We start from the raw sequence: 17,815 nt of genomic DNA, 5'->3' as shown, positions 1-17,815 counted from the left end.
TACAGAGTCTGCATCCCTGCTCGCTGTGTGAGAAACAGTGTGTTCCGGCTGACTGGGATCACGGAGATGGAGCCTTCTGTCTCCTCTGTCTCTCAGCAGCACCTGAGTTGGGCATTTTCCAACTGTAAGCCATTTGACGTGAGGATAGTACAGTTTAAAAAGGGAGAGAAAGTACCTTAATTTAGTTCTCTAAGGTAGGATCTAGTTTGTGAGAATACGCTACATCAAATTAGCCTCTGATTTTTCTACTTCACTTACTAGGCTAACCTCTGGGTACATCTGAAGCAAAGGTGCTGGCCAGGGTGGATTCTGTTTTCACCAAGAAGCCTCTGTAACACCCAACTGGCTTCAGAATCAAAGGGTGGATTTAATTCCTTCAGCTTAAAAGATGTATTGTTTCCAAGCATCTCTGGGTTTTTTTATACGTCATTTAAAAATAACTTTTAGCATCTTCAGAGAGAAGGGAAAACAGTTTTCTAGAAGTCTATTTCCCATTTCACTCCAGTAGGTGCATCGTGGGTGCCCAGTCAATCATGTCCAACTCTTGGCGACCCCATAGACTGTAGCCTGCCAGGCTCCTCTGTCCATGGGATTTCCCAGGCAAGAATACTGGAGCAGGTTGCCATTTCTTCCTCCAGGGGATCTTTCCGACCCGGGGGTCGAACTCGCATCTCCAGCATTGGCAGGCGGGTACTTTACTGCCAAGCCACCTGGGAGGCCTAAAATACATCATACAGTTTCCTTAAAGAAAAAAAAAAAAAAAAACTCCCACATATTCATCACTTTATAGTACATATTTTAGAAAACAGGTTGGAAAAACTCGGCAATCTCTAATTAACAGGTAAAATCAATTGGTTTTATGCTATTTCTTGGATTTTTTTTTCATTAATCTGCAGTAATCCTCAGCATGAAAAAGCTAATTCCAGCTGCCACCCATGCACCTGGCTCCCAACTACCAAGGCAGGTAAGAAACTGTAACACGTGTGTTAGTGTGCTGAGAACAAAGTGGTCGTCTATTGCAACAGCCAAAAATGTGTGAGCATCATGCCACATTAAATCCACATCCTTGGTAATGCTAAGAGTTTCAACCAGGAAGCAATGCTTGGTGATTTGAAGGTAGTCATGAAGTTAGTACAATACAACACAATCAAAAGATCTCCAACCCAACAATCAAATCACAAACTGGCATCTATCTCTTTCTCTCTCCTAAAATAAATTGGATCATATTTCTCCCAGCCTGGGTAAGGGGCCATCCCCAAAGCATCACGAGTCAAAAAGAAGAAAATTATATGAAAGAGTGGAGGAATCATTAAGAGCTCGGCAGTCAAAACACAGAAACAACTCAAATGTCTTCTGAAAACTGACAGATAATGGAGGAAGACATGAACTATTTCATTTTCCTCTTTGTTTCTGGAGCAGTTAAGATTTTAACAAATGTCCCCTAAAGGTATATTTATTGTATTTCACTTAAAAAATTTTTTTTTAATGCGGACCATTTTAGAAGTCTTTTATTGAATTTCCTACAATATTGCTTCAGTTTTATGTTTTGGTGTTTTGGCTACGAGGCATGTGAGATCTTAGTTCCCTGACTAGGGATCGAACCCATGCTCCCTGCATTGGAAGTCTTAACCACTGGTCCGCCAGGGAAGCTCGTGGTGTATTTATTTTAGATGCAGTATCTCCATCCTCCAATCCCATTTTGCTTCTCCTCTCCTAACTCTGCTGCTGACCTTTTATTTATTGGACTATGGGTTCTGGGAATTCCTCAGGGTTAAGGCAACACCACTCTGAGGAGAGTGGAAAGGGCCCTCCCCACTGCCTGGGGTGAGACAGACTCTTCTGGACGTCCCACCAGCTCCCAGAAGCCAGGTCATGCCAGCTGAAGTCTTCCACGATTACAGTGTGTTCAAGTATAAGGGATTTCCCAAGATAAAAAGTATAACATCAAACAAGGGCTTATCCATCCTCCCGAACCCACAACCTAATGAAACATTTCCAGGATTCTGGCATGTGAGGGTATCAAGCAGACTGAGAACAAAACTGAACAGGAACCATGGACCTTCTTTTACGTAACAGCCTGGGCTTCTGAGGGCCCACCCTTGGGTTTAGACCCATGAATAGCAATGCACTGTCCCCTGGTCTGAGATGCTATCCCAGTCCTTGCTAGAAGCTGGAAGCCCAGGGCAGGTTTATTTTACAGCTAGTGAGGAGGAGCTTAGTAATAAGAGGAAGCCCTGTCAGTAACCAGAGGTTAATTCCGGTTGGACATGTTACTTTATTGAACACACACCCTGAAGGAAGGCTTCGTTTGCCTCGTGTGAACCTGCGTCCAGGCCACCCTGAGCATTAACCCTCACACAAGCTTGCCGACTGCATAGCAGGGTTCCGAGATTTCCATAATGACAAAATCTTCTTCCCAGAAGAAACAAAACTGCACTTAAGTTCTGTAGATGATGATGATACAACCAATAAGATGGTCTCATTTTTGGTGGAAAACTGGGATTTGAGGAAATGACCAAAAACATGCAGTTTGCACTGCATACTAAGTAGATCCACTGAATAGATCCAAAGTTGCCTTCGGAAGGTCTCTGAAGAGTTGACGATGGGACTGTCACACGGGGCCCCCCCAAAGAGGCCCTTTGCCTTCTCTGAACTTGAAAGGGGTCCCCATTCTTTGCCCCAACCCTAGCGAGTGACAGCGAACAACACCTCTAAAATACACAGGGAGACTCGGTTGGTGCTGTGGATTCACCAAGCCTGAGCGAGCTGCTCTGCCAAGCTACGGGTGTCTCCCAGGATCTACTTTAATGATCTGCCCGACAAGAACTAAGCACTGATTAAAAGATAAGAACCCTCAAGATCTTCTGAGAAGAGGATTCCTCTATAAGAGCTTGCGGGCTCCCCTTTATCCCTTGAGCTTCTGCAGACGCTGGGCCTCCTCAGGGCAGGGTGAGTGGCTGTCCCCTGCCACCTGGGGACACCGACACAGTCCGGCCTCCCCTGCCAGCCCTTTAAGAACTGCCACTTCTCAGCCGGGGCCCCTCTGGTCTTAACAGAGCATCCTCTGACTTTTCCAGCTGGGAGAGTCTGCACTCTCTAAATGCCAGGATGAATGGCAGTGATCTGCTAGTACCTTCCAAAATACTGGGGCGGGGGCAGCAGGAAAAGGGGACACAGGGATCCAAAAAAAAAGTCCTTTAAGCAGACCTGGCATGTCTTCTCCTGATTTGTGTTAGAACCAAAGCAAAGTCCTGCTGGAGAGTCATGAGCAGCTGAATTTGGGGAGAGGGCTGCGCTAGCCACTTCCTGCAGCCCCCCTCCACCCCGCCTCCCCAGATTACAAAGTAGCCGGCACCCTTCACAACTGACAGGCTACATTTGGCAGCTCTGAGAGAGGCCTTTGTCAGCGGTCCCCACACATCAAGTTTACCTCTCCAGATGCTCCCTGGGCCCATGCATTATGGATGGACTAGGGATCCTTCAAAAATAGAAGCGGGGTGGGGAGGACAAAGGCAGTCCCCTCCGGCACCGTCAGGGCTCTTGATCTCCCTGGGCAGCCCGGGGGGTCAGGTGGCTACAGTCGTGCAAACACACAATCATTCAAGAGACACAACCGCCACCCTCTCGGGCACACGCACCTCGAGCCCAGCCTTACCTGCTCCTGCTGTTGCACGGATTTCCCCGAAGCGTTGGGCTCCTTGGCTGTGGTCATGGTCCCCTGCTTCAGGGTGCACGCCGGCTCAGCGGCAGGTGCGATCTGAGCGGGAGGACTTCGGGGCCCCCAGAGTCCAGCCGGCCAGAGGACTGGGGCTTAGTCCATACTTCCCAAAGCCCACGGCTGCTGGAGAGGGGGTGGGGGGGGTAGGGAGGGCGAGTGGGTACGGCCGCCTAGTTCTCTCTTTTAAATGCACAGAGAAGAAGCGGGGCGATGCTGCGGCTTCGCGGGGCTTCTGCAATTAGCAACAGCCTCTGCAATCGCCACAGAAACAACGACCACTGCTTAGCAACCGGGCAAGTGGCGGCGCGGTGCAGGAAGGGGACCCGAGTGATGCGCGCCGCTCCCGCCCGCCTCCCGCGGCGCACGGCGCATGCTCCGGCCGGCGGCGGGGCGGGGAGGGGGCTGGGGAGGGGGCGCCGGCGCGGAAGGGGAGGGGGGAGGGGGGAGGGGAGAGGGGAGGGGGCGCCAGCGGGGGAGGGGGAGGGGCGCTTGCTCCGCCAACCTGTGCAGGTGGCCAGACCTGCGCCCCCGGGGCACCGCTGCGGGCAGGTCACACCCTGGCGGGGGGGGGGGGTAGTGGGGGCGCGCGAAGGGACCACGCGGCGAGGGGCTTTGTTTGTCCCCCTGCCAAGCGCAGGGCCTCTTGAGGAGCAAAGATGCCCGCGGGCATCAAAGAATGGCTTCTTTTCTGTTTGCCTGGTGGGTTTTTCCCGCCCGCCCCCCCCCCCCGCCCCGTTCCGCCGCCCCCACCAGGAACAGTAGGCATGGCAATCTTGGCCTTTATTTTCCTTAAAATTCAGAAAACTTAACTACGGTCTGTCTTTTTAACTCAGAGAATCGTCTGTTTCTCTGTGAAAATCAACCAGGACCTCAAGGGTGTCTGATGGTTAAAAGGAAAGAAGCCGGTGGGTGACCTTATGGAACTCAAGGGCTCCCTGCTCTGTCCTGAGCTCAAGGAGAGACAGAGACAAGGGTGGCTGGCTTGCTCTTGGGCCTCATGTCCTTGAGCTTGGTCCTGACCCTGGGCACTCGGCACCCCCTGGCCGCTGCCCCTGGGCAGACGAGTGGCTGGTGGAGGAGAAACGCCCAGTGGGGACTCCGAGCCTGCTGAGCCGATGGCCTGCAGGTAGGGACACCTGTGCTTTCCAGCACCCTGGGCTACGTCGACGCCCAGAGGTTTTTGCTGCCCCCGTGTGACTGCCCGCCTCCCAGTTGGGAGCCTCTGGGACCAAAGGGCTTCAGGCCTCGGACACTCCCTGGCGTGGGGGAGCGTGGCCATCGCCCCCAGCCCTGAGGAAGTGCTTCCCCTGGGCTCCAGGCAGTCCTGCCTTCACCCCTGTGAAGCCAGTGCAGCGTCTTGCAAAGAGAAGGCAGAGTAGACCCGTATCCAGTTGAAGGTTTTAATAGAAGACTTCCTTTGTTCCGCTCCTCCCCTGACCCCCGACCTCCGTCCTTCTATAGCAACACACAACAGCGAGACCCAAGGCCCCGTGTCCTTCCCTGGAGTGGATGCTCGAGTCCTGCTCCTGCAGGGGCCCCCCTCAACCACAGCCTGAAATTTGGCTCTAAGCGTTTACTCGGCACCAATTCCAGAAGGTCAGGATGGGCAGCTGGGAGCTTGGCTGGCTCGGCCGAGAGTACAAAAATGGCAAAGCCCCGTGTGAGAGCCTTGTCGCACAGTCTGGCTTCGGTTTGTGTCCTGTTTGTCTTTTATTTAGACATCCCTGCAGGGAGGGGGCTTTCCAGGTGGGAACAGCAGTGGTGTGTTCCCGGTGGGCCACACCCAGGGGGTCCGGAACCCAGGGTATCTCCGGTGTGGGCTGCTGGCACTGTGCCAGGCCACACAGACACTCAGGGGGGTGGTCGCTCTGGAAGGAAAGGGGCGGTCACTGTAGTGTGAAGTCCCCAAGCAAACCGGCCGTGGAGGCCGCAGCAGCCAAGACTCAGAAAGGAGGCCTGGGGAGCGGGGTGAGCAGCGCCCCCTCCCCTAACACAGCTGGACCCTGGCGGCCCCAGGGGCACCCCGGTGATGGGCAAGACCAGCAGCCCTTGCGGCAAAATGGTTCATCCCTGAGCATCTCAGAACTGGTCTGTTCTCCTGGGTTGGGGTGGGTCACATTTTAAAACCACCATCAGTTCATGTCTCTGAGAGCATCCACTGCTGACTCACGGGGGCCATGAATGCCACCCGGCACCGCTGTCCAAGGACAGGACGTGAGCTGGGGGAGGAGAAGGCAGAAGGTTCCCAGGGCCCTGGGCCTAACCGAGTGGGTGGTACCCCAAACTGCTCAGCCGAGTCTGCTGGGGAAGCGCGTGAAACCCTCAGGGCACTTCTATTTTACTTCTCAGTAAAGACTGTAAATGTGATTTTATATCTAAAATGAATATGGATATCATGCAAAGTTCACACACATTTGCAAGATTATACCTGATCCTTCAAAGGAGTCTCCTGCTGGCCCCGCAGCGTCAGATCTCTTGGAGCTCTGCCCCCCGACCCCGAACACACACACACACCCATCCTGCAACTGCTCTGTCTTCAAGAGCCATTGATGGGAAGGACAAGCTCGCAAATGGCTGGTGGATGGACAGGCCAAGTGGTGACGCTTGGAACCTTTCCGTGGGCTTTTCTGGCCCCAGGTGCCCAGAGCCCAAGTTTTCTGCATACTTGACTTGGACAGCTTTTAAAAGAGAAAGGGCAGGACTTCCAGCCGAGCCAGATGACACAGATGAGCCCGCAGGACATTTCGATGAGTGAAGTAACCCAGTCACGGAAGGACGAATACTGCCTGACTCCACGGCTATAGAGGAATCTAAAATAGATTCACAGAGGCAGACAGTGGAATGGTTCTGCGAGGGGGTGGGGGAGGGTGGGGGGCAGCGGAAGCAGGGAGTGGCTGTGCAAAGTTTATAAAACTTCTCTTCCCCCAGATGAAAAGGTCCTAGAGCTGCCGTAAACATCTGCTTCTAGTTAACAACCATGCATCGTATACTGACAAATCTGTTAGCCAAAATACGTCAGAGAAAAACAAGTACCATATCATGTCAGTCATACGTGGAGGACAGTAAGCAAACAAAATTAAATCAACACAAAAGCACAGAGTGACCAAGAGCAGAGAAGTGGTTACCAGACGGGAAGGGGCGGGGGCGAGATGGATGCAAGAGGATCGAGGGGACGGATGGAGATGGTTTCTGGTGGTGAGTACACTGCAGGGGGCACGGAAGTCCAAACATGTTGTGTCCACATGAAACATACCATGTTAGAAGCCCACGTTATTGGACCTCAGTAAAAATAAATCTACTGGGATTAACAGACACACAGCACTATATTTACAGTATGTAACCAGCAAGGACCTACTGGACAGCCCAGGGAACTCTACACAATCTTTTGTAATAATCTATAAGGGAAAAGATGGAATCACCGACTCGATGGACATGAATTTGAGCAAGCTCCGGGAGTTGGTGATGGACAGGGAGGCCTGGCGTGCTGCAGTCCATGGGGTCACAAGGAGTCGGACACGACTGAGTGACTGAACTGAAGTGATAACGGAAAAGACTGGAAAAATAGATACAGATGTATGTATGACTGAAACAGTGCCGTACACCTGAGACTAACACATTGTAAATCAACCGTGGGCTTCCCTGATGGCTCAGTGGTAAAGAACCCACCTGCCAACCAGGAGATGCAGGTTCGAACCCTGGGTTGGGAAGATCCCCTGGAGAAGGAAAGGGCTACCCACTCCAGTATTCTTGCCTGGGAAATTTCATGGACAGAGGAGTCTGGCAGGCTACAGTCCGTGTGGTCACAGAGAGTCAGACGTGACTTAGTGACTAAACAACAACAAAAATCACCTATACTCCCCAAAACCATCACAATATTGCAACATTGTAAACTAATTATCCTCTAAATATTAAAAAAAAAAAGTTATGGCAAAAACCATCACAATATTGTAATTATCCTCTAACTTTAAAAAAATCAACTATATTCCAATTAAAAAGATAACAACAAAAATATATCTAAAAAATGTCTGTTCAAAGGGTAGATCTCTGAAAGAGAGAGAAAGGGCTGCATTTTATCCATGTTTTAAAATTAATCAGTATTCCTCTAGAACAAAAGCACCAGGCCCAAGTTTATCCTTCAAGCTCAGGCGTGTCCCGCATACTTCTTTCCCGGCCTTAGTGTCTGCCTCAACGAGCATTAATTTTTTGCATCCATCCTCAGCAAAGGGACCACGTCAAGGCTTACTTGCCTCACAGTACCTGCAGGGACAGCGGCCACCTGGGGCTGCCCTGTGCTGGGTACCCACGCCCAGCATGTCTGTGAGGCAGGCCCTGCGACTGCCCTGTTTTATGAAAGGAAATGGACATTTTGAGAATTTAAATATTATACCCTTCGTTACCCAGCAAGGAAGTGCCCAACCTAAACTTGGGCAGGCCAGGCCTGGGGCTACCGTATTGCACTGCCTCGAAATGCCGGCAGAGCAGAAGATGGAAGATGCTTAACTAGTCTGTGCCAGGAAGGACACTGAGCCCTGGACCCCGTTGTCTTAACTGATCCTTAGAAACCTCTTAGACACACATGGCATTAGCTCGCTAGGGCAGCCGCAACAGAGCGTCACGAGGAGCCCAGGGTCACAGCGTTGGCGCCTTCTGGGGCCCCTGTCCTGGGGGGTCCCTCCCTGTGTCCGACCTACAGGACACCGGTCACATGGGATGAGGGGCCCGCCCAGTGACCTCACTTTATGTGAATCAGCCTTTTAAAGACCATGTCTTCAGACACAGTCCCATTCTGAGGTCCTGCGGTTGCAACTTCAACGTGTAAATAAGGAGGTACACAGTTCAGCCCCGAATGTTCATTGTGAGCCCACTTCACCGATGAGGAAACTGAGGCTTGAAACGATTCCGCAGTCTTTCCAACACCCACACAGTCGGTAATGAGCAGCAGAGATACTCCAAACAAGAGTAAGGTGCCTGACCAGCCCTCAGGTATCTGCGAAGCGGCAGGCAGCTCAAGGGTCTGCCCTGATGGCCCACTCTGGTTAAGTCCCTGCTGGGGGTCCCGGGAGGATCCGAGCGCTGTAGAGACTAGCCCTTCCCAGGTGAGGGTTCCCTGTGCCGAGAGAGGTGGCGGGGGCGGCGGCAGAGAGCAGCGGGTGTGAGCAGCCTCCCTCCCGCAGCACACGGCAGGGGCCACGGCGACGCCTGCTCCTCTCTGCGCTCTGCCGGCTCTTCTCTGCGCTCGCTGGACACAGGCAGCTGAGCCTGGCAGAGCGCGGCAGCCCGCCGGCCAAGGAGGCCGCCGCCAGCTGCTCGCCCTGCGTTACCCTCCTCCCTCTCCCACTGGCCCCGGCGCTTGGCGTTACCAGAAAGCTCAGATCCCGCAGGCAGGCTCCCTGCGTGGGCCCGAAGCCCCGCGGCCCCAAGCAGGTGCAGCGAGCGGGACGCTTGGTCACGTGGGCGCCACGCAGCCTTCAGCCTCCTCTCCAGTCCAGCGGGTCCCAGACGGGCCGCCCGCACCGGCTCCGGGGATCCGGTCTGCGTGCGCATGTGCGGCCCGAGGTCCTGCGGCCGCCCCAGGCCGTTCTCACTCCGCTGATCTCCGCTCACTTTGCCCGGAACAGCTTTGCCTCACGACTGGCTCCATCAGCCCGTCTTTACCAAGCACCTACTATGTGCCGAGGGCAGCACCACCGACAAGAAGCAGGCTCGTCAGCTGCCTTGTTGCTGTAAGGGATCAGAATGGCCTTAGAGTAGGATCCCTGAAGATCTTGATTTTTTTTTTTTTTTTTAGCATTAACCATCGGCAAGAGAAACCAATTCTAACTTACAGTTCCCTGAAAATAAAAGTGAATATGGGCAGCAAGGTAAGATTCCCTGGAGAGTCCCGTCAGGATCCAAAGAAGTAAGTTTAGAAAAAGAACTTATAGAGATACATACTGAAAATTATCACTAGGGAGGAGATGTGGCTAAGTTTCCTGAAGACTGGATTTCTCCAGAGAAACAGAACCAATAGGGTGTGTGTGTGTGTGTGTGTGTGTGTGTGTGTGTGTGTGTGTGTGTGTGTGTGTGTGTGTGTGTGTGTGTGTGTGTGTGTGTGTGTGTGTGTGTGTGTGTGTGTGTGTGTGTGTGTGTGTGTGTGTGTGTGTGTACACATAAAGAAGAAACTGAAGTCGCTCAGTCATGTCCGACTCTTTTCGACCCCACAGACTGCAGCCTACCAGGCTCCTCTGTCCACAGGATTTTCCAGGCAAGAGTTCTGGCATGGGTTGCCACTGCCTTCTCCAGAGGATCTTCTGGACCCAGGGATCGAACCTGGGTCTCCCGCATTGTAGCAGACGCATTGCCATCTGAGCCACCAGGGACAGAATCCAAACGTTTGTATGCATATATATATACACATACACATACATATACATATACACATACATATACACATACACACACATACATATACACATACATATACACATACACATACATATACACATACATATACGGAGAGAGAGAGGTTGGTTACTTTTTTTTATTTGGCTGTGTTGGGTCTTAGCTTTGGCATGCAGGCTTAATTGCCCCCATGGCATGTGGGATCTTAGTTCCCTGACCAGGGATTGAACCCATGCCCCTTGCACTGGAAGGCAGATTTTTAACTCCTGCACAATCTGAGAAGTCCCGAGGTTGGTTATTTTTAGGAATTTAGGGAGTTGGCTCATTTGATTGCGGGGGCTTGCTAATATGAAATCTGCAGGGTAGGACTGTGCAGGCCAGCAGGCTGGAAACCCAGGGAAAAGGCCATCTGGAGGTAGAATTCTGTCTTCCTTTGGGGAGGTTGGTCTCTTTTCTCTTAAAGCCTTCAACTGATTAGACAAAGCCCACCCACACTAAAGAGGGTAATATGCTTTACTCAGAAGGCTACTGACTTAAATGTTAATCCCATTAAAAAGCACCAGTCCTTCACAGCAACATCTAGGAGACCAAACGCTGGGACCACGGGCCAGCTGCACTGACACATAAAATCAACCATGACAGGAGATAAATAGAGGTGACTGGTAAAGCATTCACTTTATATTCACCTCATTCATAATGAGGTGAATATTCTTAATTTACTAATACTCTTCTTCTCCTCTCCCCTTTTCCCATCTTTCTACCTGAAATGTTTGCTATAATATTGAATCATGAAATCCAGACCGTTCATGGGAGAAAACAGAAAAGCCATCTCACTTTCACTTTTCACTTTCATGCACTGGAGAAGGAAATGGCAACCCACTCCAATATTCTTTCCTGGAGAATCCCAGGGACAGAGGAGCCTGGTGGGCTGCCGTCTATGGGGTCGCACAGAGTCGGACACGACTGAAGTGACTTAGCAGCAGCAGCAGCAGCAGATTCCTGAGCTTCTTACCTCCACATTTTTTATACAGAAGACAGAAAGAAATTTCTCTCTTATATAAGCCACCATGACTTGGGTTTTCTGTCATGTACAACCAAGACGAGCTCAAATGAACACAGGACAAATTCCTCTTCTGTCTTCTCTTTTTATTACTCCTAACAGTTTTGCTAAGAGTATCCCCCTAAAATTGCAGCCAATTAGGAAGAAACAGGAGCTGATCTTATCTATTTATTTATTTGGCCATGTTGTGTGGCTTGTGGGATCTTAGTTCCCTGACCAGGGATCAAATCCACATTCCCTGAAGTGGAAGCACTGAGTCTTAACCCCTGGGCTTCCAGGGAAGTCTCTGATCCATCTTAAGAGACCTGAGAAATGTATGTTGATTTCCAGATGTAGCAAATAAGTGAGCTTCTAAGTCAGGTCCCCCTGAGTCAAACCTGATCCACTTCTTATTTTATAAATAAAGTTTTACTGGGACACAGCTGAGCCCGTTCACTCACACGTTGTCTAATGAATGCTTTTGCACTATAGTAGCAGAATTGAACTTGTGACAAAGGCCATGTGACCTGCAAGGCATAACATTATTATCTGATGCTTTGCAGAAAAAGCTTGCAGACCCCAGGTCTAGAGTGACTCTTGTTACTTGTCAATTACAGTTATGTGCCCTCACTCAGAATCACAAAATCAATAGAAAAAAAAAAAAAAAAAAACAACTTCTATCCAAGTAGACCACTCCTCCGATTCCCTAAAAGGAAAGACCATGGGAAAAAAACCCTAACCGTTTTTTGCCATCAGCCTCCTGTCTTCACAGGAAGACAAATGTTTCCACACAGTTCCCCTCTCGCACTGTTTTCAGAGCATCTCATTTCTCGTAGGGAGACTGGGACTTGACCTGCAACCCGCCACACACCCCTGTGTACATTCTGACAGCGTCCTCTCCAAAGGCCACAGCAGACCCACGGACTGGAGTTCACTGCCCTGGAAGCCAGAATCTTCTGTGGATCTGGGAATACTGAAAGCATTCAAATGGCTTGCAAAATCCATACCTCCATCACCTAGAGTAAGTGCTTGATACTGTTTGTCTGGATACATGAATAATATGGTGTATTCAAAGGAATTCAATGACAAATTCCATTTGAATGATTTTCATCTTTCCCTAAAAGATGCTTCCCTCGCTGATCATAAACCTTCACGAGGTAAGGTAATGTTACCCACTGTCCCTGGAGATGAGGCCGCAGGACGCCTGGCCTGAGCCAGCGTGTCCAGCTGTTGGAGACGCCCCCGGCCCGTGTTTACAGATGTGTTACCGTGTGCTGAGTGCTTTCTGTGTGAGTCAGGAAATGTGTTCTCATAGACTCCGAGTCTAATAGGAGATGCAGACTTGTAGCATATAAATGTCTTTTGGTTCTGCCTTAGGAAGCACTCTCTGGGGGCTCAGACAATAAAGAGTCAGCCTGCAATGCGGGAGACCCGGGTTCAATCCCTGGGTTGGGCAGATCCCCTGAAGAAGGGAATGGCACCCCACTCCAGTCCTCTTGCCAGGAGAATTCCATAGACAGAGGAGCCTGGTGGGCTGCAGTCCATGGGTCACAAAAAAATTGGACACGACTGAGCAACGGACACTTTCACTTTCTTTCTCTTAGGAAGCACAAGGGGAAAGAGGTGGTGGTGGAGGTGGGGAGAGGGTTTGGAGGCAATCCTCGCGGAGGGCCGTGCAAAATGCTCTGGACGCACGCCAGTCAACACTAAGCAGTGATGAGCAGCAAGGCCACGTGTATACAGGGCAGCAGGGATGGATGACAGACACAGTGCTCAGAGCAAAAACTCAGAGACAGAAACGCGCACTGACACACACACACATATGCATACATGTGTGAATACATTTGCACAAATAATGCACACAGAACACATATGCATACATCCAGAAACCTTCTAACAAATCAGAAATGCATTCGTACAAAGATACGTGTTTTGCAAAAACTACAAACTGAAAGCTACCCAGCGGATGTGATATAAGGTCTGCTGATGGTGGGAGGGAAAGGGGCCTGAACTGGGAGGGAGACGCAGGGAGGGAGGAAGAGAGGCAGCGGGGAGCGTGAGGCACAGGAAGGGGGAAGTCAGAGGGGGCTTTGCTTGGACCACGGGTGATCACGTGATGTCAGCTCTACCTCTGTAAACCTCAGCTTCCCCTCCTGCAAGTAGGGTGGCGAAAAGTCCAGATAAAATGAGTGGAGAGGGATTTGCTTGGCGATCCAGTGGGTAAGAATCATCTGCCAGTGCAGGAGACGTGGATTTGATCCTTGGTCCGGGAAGATCCCACGTGCCCCAGAGCAACTCAGCCCCTGGGCCACAGCTACTGAGCCCGTGCCCTGCAGCAAGACACTGACTCCTGCTCGCCGCAACTAGAGATAGCCCAAGAGCAGCAACCAAGTCCCAGCGCAGCCCTAAATAAGTAAATATTCAAAAAAAAAAAACCAAGCTTAAGACATGTATTGAGACCCCTCAGGAGCCCTGCATGGTTACTTGTACCATCTTAATTAACTCTCCTAACAGTCCTAGGAAATAACTAATTCTCAATTTATAGATAAAGGAAAAGGGGCTCTGAGAGATCGGATCACTTGCCCGAGGTCACACAGGCAATGGTTTGAAGGATGGGCCTGCCGTGGGTCCCCGTGTAAGTCCAACTCTCCACTCTGTGTAGACCCATCACACTCCCTGAATTAGGTGTCCCCTGGTATGAATACCTTCCAGCTGGGAAATTCTATTGGGTGAGTCCAGGTAGATATTCCAAGGTTGATAATCAAATTTATGCAAATTGCCACTGTGCAAAAACGTCTGAAACTGTCTCCCCTACACCTGGTCACACCCCAGGCTGTTCAATAGCAGCCTCGTCTCAACCATCAGGGGGACCAGATGCAATACAAACTGTGTGGCATTTTGAAAACCTCATTTAAAAATGTGCATGTTTCATGCCGAAGTAGCTTAATTCCATTCCAACTGCTATTTTTCGCGTCTCCCCCTGACCCATCTTGTATCGTGAAGCCTGGCCAGAGAGCATGGGCAACCTGGCGCCCAGGCAGGTGGGCAACCTGAGCTGGCTAGTCACGGCTGGGCACTGCCCGCTTCTCCCCAGGTGCCTCACGCTGCCAGGATGACCTTGGCAACAGCAGCCCGACAGATGTCTTGGTGACAGTCTCTGATGGCCCAGGCTGAAATTTCCAGGGCTGTTCGCAAGGCCCGCTGTGAACGAGCTCTCCTGCTAGTTGGGTAACAGCAGGCATGGAGGGGGACTCAGGTCTTTCCGCTGTTGCAATATGGTCATTGGTGCCTCCGGAGAGACACCCTCAAAGGAGCCCCTGGGCCATCCTCCAGGCATGCGCATTGCCTCCTCCCTGGTTTCCCAGGACCCCCGCTCACCCCCTGCCGTCTGGCCCAGGTGTGGTTATCTAGCACCAGAATCAGGGTCAGGAAGAGCTTTCATACCCATGTAGGAAGATACATCTTATATAACAAGTCCCTCCAAGCCTCTGAATTCTCCTGCTTCGTTTTCAACACCAAATAAATAAGTCAACAGATTCCTGCAGACAATTCCCAGAGGAGGATCTGTCTGTGAAACCACTGTTGTCCAGCTTTGCAGAACACATTCAAGTTGACTTTGGGGATGGTGTAAATGGCAGTGTGAATGACCCCCAAATGGGTCACTTCACACTGGAGATGCATACCATGGCGATGACAGCTCCTCTTGGAAGCTAATACAGAAGCAAGGACGTGAACAGAGGAAGGTCAAAGAAAACATGTTGTCTACCGAAGAAGGAGCTCTAGTATCTACCCCAGCCCTCCAATCCGATGAGCTCCTACTCATCCTTCAATGCCCAGTTAAATGCTGCCTCCTACCTCCCCCCTAGATCTCACTTCTTGCCTGACTGTTCTCCCATCACAACTTTTATGTCCCATGCTTGTGTGAAGTCTTGTTCATCATGGCATCGTGGCCGACTTCCCCATCTGGTTTCCTTGCCCCGTTGTGGGTTTCTCCAGGGCAAACCCTGGGAAGAATGAAGTGCTACATATCAGTTAGAGGAATGAGCTTTAAGGTCAGAATAATTTCTTATGTGCAAATCCCAGGTCTGTTTCACTTGCTGGCCATAGGTAAGCCACTGATTCCAGGTTTCAGCTGTTAAATGCACACAATGGTAGACAGCTCACAGAGCATGGCCAGGACTAAATGGGCTCAACTAGTAAACCAACAGACAGAGCAAGGGATCCATCAGAGGCTCTCCTCTGCTGGACTGAGGTCACCTTAAGGACACGTCTGCTTCTTCGGATGCCCAGCGCTCAGCACACAGAAAACATCAGAAACGTGGGTGTTTTAGGAAGAGGACTTCAGGAAAACTTGAGTGTCACTGCCACTGAAGTTCAGGGGACGTGAGTCTTTCTTCACATGAGCACCAGGAGAGACCGGACCCTGATCATTCATTCTAGGCAACTTGTTATCAGCAAAGACGTTCAGACAGAATCAGGACACACAGAGCCCCTCCTGGAGCCTTACGGGCTAGTGTGGTCACAGTGAACGGATCACTGAGAGATGGAGACGTGGATGCGGGCAGCCCTGGGAGGGTGAACAGCATCCACGGGAGGAGACGTAGGTTGGGACGGCGCCAAGGTGATGGGAGTGAAGCCAAGGCTTCCTGAGAACTTGGGGCTCCAGCCCACCTACCCTCACTTCAGCATCCAGCCAGGACCCTGTCCCCACGACGGGAGCTGCATATCATTGAAACAAAGGCTCCCAGGCTTAAGACGCAGGATCCACCAAGGCCCTCACTGCAGATGAACACTTTGTAAAGGAGAAAGATGAAAAGGGGAAAACAATGACTACTAAAGAGGAAAAAAAAAATCTTACATTTTAGAAATCAATGACAAAACACAGAAGGAAGATATGTTTCCTCAATTCACCAGACAAGCATAAAAGGTTCCATGTACCTTATCATGTCTTTTTAAGTTTCTTTTGCTGAGCATTAAAAGTAAAGTCCTTAAGAACTGGAGCTCAGCCTATCAAATAATAATAAGATCTGCTGAATGTGAGTCTGACTCTCCACCAGCCCCCACAGGAAACAGGAAAGATGACTACTTGTTGGGGAACACAGAAGCAGCTACATGAAGACAACTGCAAGATTTGTGTGATGAAATTAATTTTATCACTTACTGTGTGAACCAGCATTCAGAGAAAAACTACAATAAAACAGAAAATACAAGTGGACACAGTTCTTAGGATGGCTATTATTTTGGGAAACTTTTGTGAAATGGGGTCAATGGTGAAATGTGAGGAAACCACTCTTCTAAGATCTCTAAGAGAAACTGTCCCTGTGCATGGGCCTGTTTTCCCTTTTATTTCAAAGCTTTCTCTCTCTTTCCGAGAATTCTCGAACCCGCAACTTCTCCCGGAAGCTCTCAGGAGCACACCAGAGTCAGCTCCTTAAGCAGGTTCAGGTTTCAACACTAGTAACTTCCCCTTTTCAGCATCAGTTCAGTTCAGTTCAGTCTCGGAGTCTTGTCCAATTCTTTGTGACCCCATGGACTGCAGCACGCCAGGTCTCCCTGTCCATCACCAACTCCAGGAGCTTGCTCAGATTCATGTCCATCGAGGCGGTGATACCATCCAACCATCTCATCCTCTGTCATCCCCTTCTCCCGCCTTCAATCTATCCATTTATAAAATGTGCCACTACGCCAAAGCAACTGAAGGGCCTGCATGCGATGGAGAAAAAGCTCGCCTGAATGAATTAATGATGTCTCCAGCTGAGTTTGAGCCACATCTCAAAGAGGACAGAAGACTGAAACCTACCAAACGATGAGTGATTTCTCACAGCCCATTCTGAGTGGGATGACAGGTAGGAAACAGCACAGCTGATACAGTAACATTCATAAGAGGCCAGAAAGACTCCGGTTTTAAAGTATTTTCCTCATCAAGACTTCAAAATCACAATTGTGCTTTTATCTTTTGTGATTGCTATCATTCGTAAGCCTATTGATGACAGAGTCAGTTGACACAGATGAAAGACACCGCATTTCTCTATATCAACTGTAATTGAGAATCTGTCAATGGATCAAATGAATAGACCTACTCCGCTCAGAGTTACTAACTTGAAGAAACCCAGGAAGTTCACTTCTAGATTGAGGCTACCTTCTTCCCTGACTCTTTTCATCAGCTTTCAGAAACTCTCCTCATCCTTCAAATGAAATAAGTGCTTCTGACGAGCACAGATTCTTGCCATACCTCTAAAAAGGAGTGGAGCCAACATGCTCCTTGATTCAGGAGAATTAAGGATGGAGCGTGCTTTCCTTCTCTTGGGGTTTTATGGTTTAATAGAAAATAGCTGTATGTCCATGTCCATCATTGGGCTCATTCTGTATAGAAATCCCCCTTTAAGCATCTTGCTTAGGATGAGACAGGAGTACCAAGGCACGGATGACTGGACCAGGGTCTATGGCCTGACCCAACGACACCAATCTATAGCCATGTAACCCATGTTACATGTGGCAAGCCAGTCCGATTCTCCCTTTCAGGAACTTGAATTCATGCAAACTCAGACGCCTCCTTTTCAAGCCCAGGTTGGTTTCCAATTTAGTATTTGGTGGTAGTGATGAGCAAGGCGAAGATTCCCCATACAGACTAATACCTAAGGATGCCCCAGGCTAGTCAACACCCCAGGGACCCTCCC

At 50.2% G+C, this 17,815-nt stretch overlaps 1 protein-coding gene across 7 annotated transcripts in view; it reads right to left on the bottom strand.

Moving 5' to 3' along the window:
- Positions 1-17,815, bottom strand: part of DPP6 (dipeptidyl peptidase like 6) — a 1,059,086-nt gene that overhangs the window by 530,094 nt on the left and 511,177 nt on the right. The window contains exon 1 of one of the 7 annotated variants that reach the window (XM_043463958.1): positions 3,656-4,048. The exons of 5 other annotated variants lie outside the window; for them this stretch is intronic. In XM_043463958.1, coding sequence (XP_043319893.1) covers positions 3,656-3,712 — 57 coding nt within the window. In that variant the 5' untranslated portion in view covers positions 3,713-4,048. Of the gene's footprint in view, positions 1-3,655; positions 4,049-17,815 lie in introns of those variants that run through there. One more of the 7 variants, XM_043463960.1, reaches the window with a different exon arrangement.

Source organism: Cervus canadensis, chromosome 3 (assembly GCF_019320065.1).
Source record: "Cervus canadensis isolate Bull #8, Minnesota chromosome 3, ASM1932006v1, whole genome shotgun sequence".
Classification (NCBI taxonomy): domain Eukaryota; kingdom Metazoa; phylum Chordata; class Mammalia; order Artiodactyla; family Cervidae; genus Cervus; species Cervus canadensis.
This window is presented reverse-complemented; position numbering and strand designations above follow the sequence as displayed.